This window comes from Pseudochaenichthys georgianus, chromosome 7 (assembly GCF_902827115.2).
Source record: "Pseudochaenichthys georgianus chromosome 7, fPseGeo1.2, whole genome shotgun sequence".
In the NCBI taxonomy this organism is placed as follows: Eukaryota; Metazoa; Chordata; class Actinopteri; order Perciformes; family Channichthyidae; genus Pseudochaenichthys; species Pseudochaenichthys georgianus.
In genome coordinates, this window is record NC_047509.1 from 901,634 (window position 1) to 910,831 (window position 9,198).

Here is a 9,198-nt window from a genome sequence, read left to right on the forward strand (position 1 = left end):
CGTGAGTTCCCCGACACACCGGGGACACATATTGATGTAGAGAAGACATCACAAAGTGCATTTTACATGATAGGAGACCTTTAACGTTTGTACCTGCAGACCCGTGTATATATTGGAATGAGCCCCCCATTGATATCTGGACATCAGGGAGTCTACTCACACTGCGTTGCCGATTGAAAACTCACCTGCATCTTTGCTAAAACACTTCTGTATGTAGCACTAACAATCTGGTTGGGCTAATAGACAGGAAATATACCTGCAAGAGCTTTGCTTTTAAGGTTTGTTTCTTCATGGATGAATGCACTTTTAGGGATGGGTATCGTTTGAAATTGATCGATTCCGATTCTGCTTATCGATTCCCCGTTTCGATTCCAAAATTGTAAAAGGAAGAGGTCAAACGTTTAGATAACAAAAATATATTTATTCTTTTAAGCTTTAACTGACATTTTTACAAATTAAAAAAATACATGCAATACAAATGTATTGCACAATAGTGTGGCAAGCTATTAACAGGCGGCATTACACTGTGCCTTGTATTTTTCTTTTTTAGTGTAGTGGCGTTTACCGCGATCCATCTTTGGTGTAAAGGCCCTGACACACCAACCCGATTTTGGGAGTCAGAGGCCGTCAGAGGCTGTCGGGCATTCGCGGCGCCGTAGTCAGGTTGGTGTGTCCCGCACCGTCGACCGTGACACGCCTTATTTGGACTGCCAGACCCGATGCATGGCCGATTCAACATGTTGAATCGGCCATGCATCGGGTCTGGCAGTCGGACCAAATAATCACTCTGATTGGCTGTTCAGCTAGCAAATCAGTGCATGAGAAGCGAAGCGGAAGTGAGGGACGTAAACAAACGATTTAAGAAGGCACACACAGACTGCTATTCATTTTCATCTCATCATGGCGATCTGGAATGATGCAAACGAAGACCTGCTCATCACCTTGATCCAGGAGAGGCCAGCTCTGTATGATATTACGGAGAAAAGATACTCTTCTTCTTCTCTGTCTTCCGGTTGTTGCCTCTTTTGAATGACGAATACACACTACCGCCGCCTGCTGGTAAGGAGAGTTATTGCCACTCACGCACTGAAGTCGGTGCGGTGTGTTCCCGTGCGACACATGGCCAAAACGCAGGAGAACACGGCCAGGCAACAGCCGACTTCAGCGTCGGCTAGTCCTCTGGTGACTGCTTGGTGTGTCAGGGCCTTTATGAAGCGACTGAGCTCGTGAACTGTCTACGGGAGGGCGGGGGAGCCTCGCTGCGGGGCAACTGTGGACCTCTGTCGCCTGTCAGCGCAACTTACATGATGCCGTTTAAAAAAATTAAGGGCGGTGCCGGCCGTCAGCGTACCGAGCCGGCCGTTCTGTGATTCTCCAGGTCCGCCCTGTATCCCACCGGGTCACCGCGGCGCAGACAGACCCGCTGGAATACAGGGTCTACCGCGTTTAGGAACCGTTAAGCAGAACCGAAATTGTGTATTTTGTATGGGTATCCGTTACCCGGCATTTTCTTATCGGTTCTCATCTGGAACCGAGTTTCGGTTCCCAACCCTAGTCACTTTGGATAAAAGCGTCAGCTAAATTAAACGTAATGTAATTGGTAAAGTATGTGCGTTCTTACCTTAACCATTTTGTCAGTGATTTCCGGAAGTTCCCCAATTTTCCGATTGTCAAGCATTCTTATTTCATAGGACTGCCCTGCAAGGACACGTTCATACAGCGGGTTCAAAGACAATTCTGTCACACTTATAGTTCAATCTTTATATTTCCCATCATTTCCAGTTTCATAGTATCTGCTGATGTAGATTTACAGTCATAGCAGGCATGAGTTCACGGCTCGTGCTCATAACCATTTAGGATTTGGTTTCTAGATAATAGTTTTAGTATAGTATGTATGCAAGTCACATGCATGTGAATTAGCTTCCTGTTGCTGACCTTGGTTGAGGTAGGTGAGGGTTTCATCGTGCAGTTTGACGGCGGGAGAGGTAGCTGCACACAGAACGTACTGAAAGGGGAGGATCTTGTTCTCGTTGTCCGGAGGAAGGATGGACTCTTCCTGTTTGAAGATGGGGAGGGCGAGGACATCGCTGAGGAACAGAAACACACCAAAAAAAATATCATTTCATTTACACAGAACAAATACATCACGATGGAACTCTCGCACTCCTATTGGCTAGCGCTCCAACTCATTGTACGTGATAGGTGGGATCAGAGGTGGGACATCTCTAAGCGTTAGAGACCAATCACAACAGAGCCGGCCAGCCAACCAATCAGAGCAGACTGGGCTCTGGTTTCAGACAGAGGGTGAAAAGAGGTGCTGCAGCACAGGCAGTATGAGAACATTAAAGAGCTTTTTGAACATTAAAGCATGGAGACATGTAGAGACACTACATACTGATATACACCTGAACATCAGCAGGAGAGGACTCTTTAAAGTAGAGACACTACATACTGATATACACCTGAACATCAGCAGGAGAGGACTCTTTAAAGTAGAGACACTACATACTGATATACACCTGAACATCAGCAGGAGAGGACTCTTTAAAGTAGAGACACTACATACTGATATACACCTGAACATCAGCAGGAGAGGACTCTTTAAAGTAGAGACACTACATACTGATATACACCTGAACATCAGCAGGAGAGGACTCTTTAAAGTAGAGACACTACATACTGATATACACCTGAACATCAGCAGGAGAGGACTCTTTAAAGTAGAGACACTACATACTGGTATACACCTGAACATCAGCAGGAGAGGACTCTTTAAAGTAGAGACACTACATACTGGTATACACCTGAACATCAGCAGGAGAGGACTCTTTAAAGTAGAGACACTACATACTGATATACACCTGAACATCAGCAGGAGAGGACTCTTTAAAGTAGAGACACTACATACTGATATACACCTGAACATCAGCAGGAGAGGACTCTTTAAAGTAGAGACACTACATACTGATATACACCTGCACATCAGCAGGAGAGGACTCTTTAAAGTAGAGACACTACATACTGATATACACCTGAACATCAGCAGGAGAGGACTCTTTAAAGTAGAGACACTACATACTGATATACACCTGAACATCAGCAAGAGAGGACTCTTTAAAGTAGAGACACTACATACTGATATACACCTGAACATCAGCAAGAGAGGACTCTTTAAAGTAGAGACACTACATACTGATATACACCTGAACATCAGCAGGAGAGGACTCTTTAAAGTAGAGACACTACATACTGATATACACCTGAACATCAGCAGGAGATGACTCTTTAAAGTAGAGACACTACATACTGATATACACCTGAACATCAGCAGGAGAGGACTCTTTAAAGTAGAGACACTACATACTGATATACACCTGAACATCAGCAGGAGAGGACTCTTTAAAGTAGAGACACTACATACTGATATACACCAGAACATCAGCAGGAGAGGACTCTTTAAAGTAGAGACACTACATACTGATATACACCTGAACATCAGCAGGAGAGGACTCTTTAAAGTAGAGACACTACATACTGATATACACCTGAACATCAGCAGGAGAGGACTCTTTAAAGTAGAGACACTACATACTGATATACACCTGATCATCAGCAGGAGATGACTCTTTAAAGTAGAGACACTACATACTGATATACACCTGAACATCAGCAGGAGAGGACTCTTTAAAGTAGAGACACTACATACTGATATACACCTGAACATCAGCAGGAGAGGACTCTTTAAAGTAGAGACACTACATACTGATATACACCAGAACATCAGCAGGAGAGGACTCTTTAAAGTAGAGACACTACATACTGATATACACCTGAACATCAGCAGGAGAGGACTCTTTAAAGTAGAGACACTACATACTGATATACACCTGAACATCAGCAGGAGAGGACTCTTTAAAGTAGAGACACTACATACTGATATACACCTGAACATCAGCAGGAGAGGACTCTTTAAAGTAGAGACACTACATACTGATATACACCTGAATATCAGCAGGAGAGGACTCTTTAAAGTGGAGACACTACATACTGATATACACCTGAACATTAGCAGGAGAGGACTCTTTAAAGTGGAGACACTACATACTGATATACACCTGAACATCAGCAGGAGAGAACTCTTTAAAGTAGAGACACTACATACTGATATACACCTGAACATCAGCAGGAGAGAACTCTTTAAAGTAGAGACACTACATACTGATATACACCTGAACATCAGCAGGAGAGGACTCTTTAAAGTAGAGACACTACATACTGATATACACCTGAACATCAGCAGGAGAGGACTCTTTAATTTTCTAGATTCCTCTTTGATAAAATATCAGTACAATTGTGAACAGAAAAGCAGGAAAATCTTACTATTTACAAAATCACTTTTAGTTATAAATAATAATTTTATTAGCTCACAAAAACCTTGATATTTAATTCTTGTAACTGGTATAATTTAAAAAAAAATAGAGAGTCTTTCACTACACCTGATACGGAAAGGCAGTTCATTATAACTGAGGAAAGGAAGGAAACTCTACTAAATACCAAGGTATCCAGACAGCGTGTCTTTGCTCCTCTCAACAGGAGAATGTCTGGAACCAAACTGCACTCTGCAGCTCCTTCAGTATCATTTAACAAAACACTTAAGCAGCTAGAAAGGGGCAGAAAGGAGAGGGACCTTTTATCACGAAAACAGATTTCAGATATCTGCAGAACCTCATGCTGTCCTTTCCATCGAGAAAGACTGAGCAAAAGCATCATAAATATATTGTTCGACCTGTACAGACTCCACAAAGATACATGGTTTGCAGATATATGTATGAAGCAGGGATACGCTGCAAGTCTAATGCTCTAAGCTAATTGCATTAAAGATTATTCTCCATCTGATAATCAACAAGCTGCTTTGTAATAAATCATTTATTTTTCGCTATCACTGTGTAGGAAGTGAAGTTTGAGACTATCGTTCGAAACACATTCATAAAAACACATTCAATTTGAAAGAAAGTTTGATCCCAATTTTAAAGAGACACCAAATATAGAACAGCGGGTCCCCACCTGCAGCCACTACGCACTGCAAGTGGGTCGCCACATCATTTGCAAAACATTATGATGTGTGGAAACATTATCATCATTAAGAATTATTTGTATTCTCTATCCTCCTTAGCAACGGTCATTCCAGTCGTTGACAGCGGGCTGTTCTACTGGATTAACAACGTGTCACATGTTCTGAATCGACCAATCAGAACTTTATTTAGCCTCCGTATTGTTTATGGTTGAATGTGGGCCGCGAAACATTTTTATATATTTTCTTTTTTATTCTTAAGTGGGCCCCGAGTTGAAAAAGGTTGGGAACCGCTGATATAGAATATTCAACCCCCTTCCCGTAAGTAAAGGGTTTCTGATTCAGATGTCTGCAGTACCTCATGCTGTACGCCCCCGCCCCGAGCTCCTGCCCGATGCCCGACAGACTGGCATCGAAATCCTGCACCAAACCGGACTCGATCACCTCGTCCGTGAGAGGAAGCTTCAGAGCCCACGCCATGATGACCAGATGAAAGGAGAGCACTTGGGGTTAAAACCTGCGCCACGGTTCCCACAACCTGACAATCTGTGGAGGAGAGGAGAAGAAATAATAATAAAGCTTTATTTATACAGCACTTTTCATACAACACATGCAGCTCAAAGTGCTTTACAAAATGACACGTCACAAGCAAACACCAAGAAATTCCCCTCAGATTATTTGTTAAGAACTTTAAAAAAGGTACATGCAGCCAAATATAACATTTGATCAGATAGACACAAGGAGGTCAAATGTATGATAATAGAATACATAATGTTTTCTCTCTGACAGATAAGACACAAAGACCACAGGATTGATTTCTAAAATAGAGCCCCAAATGTAAGTTTAAAGACCCCATCACTCTCCTCCTCTGCTGCTGAAACCCTGATGCATGCATTCATCGACTACTGCAACAGCATCCTCTACGCTCGGCATACCATCCAACCTCCTCAATAAACTCCAACATATCCAGAACTCTGCTGCCCGCCTCCTCACCCACACCTGCTCCCGAGACCACATCGCTCCCGTCCTCCAGAACCTCCACTGGCTCCCCGTCCGTCGAAGAATCAACTTCAACGTCCTCCTCATTACTCACAAAGCCCTCAACAACCAGCCCCCCCCCCCCTACCTCACAGACCTGCTGCACCACCACACCCCTTCCCCCTACCTCACAGACCTGCTGCACCACCCACACCCCTTCCCCCTACCTCACAGACCTGCTGCACCACCACACCCCTTCCCCCTACCTCACAGACCTGCTGCACCACCACACCCCTTCCCCCTACCTCACAGACCTGCTGCACCACCACACCCCTTCCCCCTACCTCACAGACCTGCTGCACCACCACACCCCTTCCCGCTGCCTCACAGACCGGCTGCACCACCACACCCCTTCCCGCTGCCTCACAGACCGGCTGCACCACCACACCCCTTCCCCCTACCTCACAGACCGGCTGCACCACCACACCCCTTCCCGCTGCCTCACAGACCGGCTGCACCACCACACCCCTTCCCGCTGCCTCCGCTCATCAGAAGCCAACCTCCTATCCATCCCCACCCCGCATCAAGCACCGGACCTAGGGGGACAGAGCCTTCTCCGTCGCTGCCCCCTCCCTCTGGAACCCATCAGAGACTGCACTGACCTCACCACCTTCAAAACACTCACCTCTTCAATCTGGCTTTTAATGTGTGGTTGTTTTTGTATTGCTTGATATTAACTATATATATTTATTTGTTGTTCTTTTCACTATATCTGTAAAGTCTCTTTGAGCACCTGTAAAAGCGCTAACAAAATAAATCTATTATTATTAAATAGTTTCTGTATCCTGGGGGATGCAGTCATTTGCTGTATCTTTGTGTCAAATGTGGGTCTAATAACAGTGTAACATGGGTATAATATAGGTGTTTTAATGGTGTAACAATGGTGTATTCATGTATAATATGGGTTTAATAAAAGTGTGATATAGGTGGTATGTAGATAATAGCAATCAATTAGTTCTCCAAAATATGTGATTGCCTTAAAGGGTTAAAACACATCTGAATTAAATATTCTCTATGTTGGTAATTGTTAAGTCAGTGTTATCTTAACGTTGTGTTTTACATATGTTATTTTAAATGTTGCGGTTAAGAATTTAAACATGTCACGTGTCAATAATAAAATGTATTATTATTATTTTAAAAACACTGCAGTGGTGACGTTTCACAACCAAGCAACCAAGCACTGATGCACAACAACAATAATAACTTGTGTAAAAGGACATTTTTTCGTGCTTTTCATGTATTTAAATCAGTTAAAAATGATATGAAATAGACATATCTTACCTTCAGTTGTGCAGCAGATGCTAACACTGCTTCTTCATCTTCTTCATGTCGCTTCTTCCCAGACGTAAAACAAACATCACGAGCTAACGAAGCTAACTACTGACAGACAGCTAAAACCGATGCTAACCTGTATTAGCCTTCAATTGTAGAGGTTTCACGAAAACATAGAGTTCCTGGTTGACATATCTTTACATAGGAGGAATTAAAAATGACCTCAGACTCGTTAATATATTAAATGTAATGTCTTGCTTTTGTTTGTTTATCTAGCTTCGTAGCAGGAAAAAGGAGATGACGTCACTTCTGGTTCACTCTTCTTCTTCTTTTTCTTCTTCTTCGTGGTGTTATTTTACAGTAGAGGGTCACTACCGCCACTCTGCGGTTATGGTGGGTACAATACAAAGCTGAGTATTCATTATTTTTCTACTATCAGAGGTGGACGAAGCAGTGGCGGTTCTAGACCAATTTGACTGGGGGGGCCAGTTATTTTCTGAGGGGGGCACAATAAATGCAGGACGAAGTAATTGCGCATAAGAAAACAATGCAATACAGTTATTGGTATTAGTTTCATTACACATTATTATATGCTTACCTTTAACTTTTGTGTGCTGTTTGGGTCTGTGGGACCTGTTTTCAGTGTTTACTAAAATAACACTTATTCAATTTAATTATTTTAACCTGCTTTATTTGGGGCTGGACCTCACATACTGTCGGGGGGTCCGGGGGCATTTTTTTTAAATGTTGAAGTGAAATGCATCAATCTGGTGCACTTTGAGCACAAAATGAATTTATGGATACAGCTCTCAACACTCATATGAAAGGGAGCTGTATACTTTTCAATAATCCAAACATCTTTAGAATATGATCACAACCAATAACAAATCATTTAAACTTGTTTATTCTTATCTTACCTAGTTAGCATTCTTTCTTTTTATTTATGCATATTTTACTAATCACTCCCCTTTTAAACTGTTTTTTTTTTACTGTCCTGTATAGTACACATTGGAATGATTTCTTACTTTCTTTTTTCCAACTATATTAAATAGATAAAGGTGTGCTCTCTCCAGCTCTCTCTCTGTCTCGCTCGCTCACAGAGGCTGTGTGCTCCTCCGTGGCGATGGCGGCTTGCGTTTAAAAAATAAAATAAACATATTTGTAAAGCTATTGAGGGCTTGCGAGATACCGGTAGCTCGTGATCGACGTGTTGGAGACCCCTGCTCTAATGGGTCCGACAAGAATGACAAATATCGTTAGTTCCGCCTATTCCGTCAGACAAGAAATCATTTAACCATAAACTTTTTTTTTTCATTTTCAGGGGGGGCCACAGGGGGGTCCAAAGTCAGTGTTAGGGGGACACTGCACCCCTAGAACCGCCCCTGGGAAGAAGTACTCAGATCTTGTAGTAAAAGTACTCGGAACTTGTACTTGAGTAAAAGTAGAAGTACTCAGTTCTTGTACTTGAGTAAAAGTAGAAGTACCAGAGTGTAGGAATACTCGGTTACAAGTAAAAGTATTAGCATCAAAATATAGTTAAAGTACCAAAAGTAAAAGTATTCATTGTGCAGATTGGTCCATTTCAGAATAATATATATGATATGTTTAATAATGATTGATCATTAAAGTGTTCTCAAAGCTGGTGAAGGTGCAGCTAGTTTGAATGACTTTGTATACTGCATATACTATGTTTAAAATATGTTTAAAAGATCGGAGAGCCAGCCTCTCGTCCAACATCAGTGTCTGACCTCACTAATGCTCTTCTGGATGAAAGGGCTTCCCACAGACACACTCCAAGATCTGTAGAAAGCCTTCCC

The 9,198-nt window shown here is 42.6% G+C and overlaps 1 protein-coding gene across 1 annotated transcript in view; it reads right to left on the bottom strand.

Moving 5' to 3' along the window:
* Positions 1–7,705, bottom strand: part of tfcp2 (transcription factor CP2) — a 38,455-nt gene extending 30,750 nt beyond the window's left edge. Inside the window, exons 1-4 of the mRNA XM_034086414.2 lie at positions 7,391–7,705; positions 5,430–5,617; positions 1,936–2,087; positions 1,622–1,698 (exon numbers count right to left, since the gene is read on the bottom strand). Coding sequence (XP_033942305.1) covers positions 1,622–1,698; positions 1,936–2,087; positions 5,430–5,551 — 351 coding nt within the window. The 5' untranslated portion in view covers positions 5,552–5,617; positions 7,391–7,705. The remainder of the gene's footprint in view (positions 1–1,621; positions 1,699–1,935; positions 2,088–5,429; positions 5,618–7,390) is intronic.
* Positions 7,706–9,198: the final 1,493 nt, after the last annotated feature.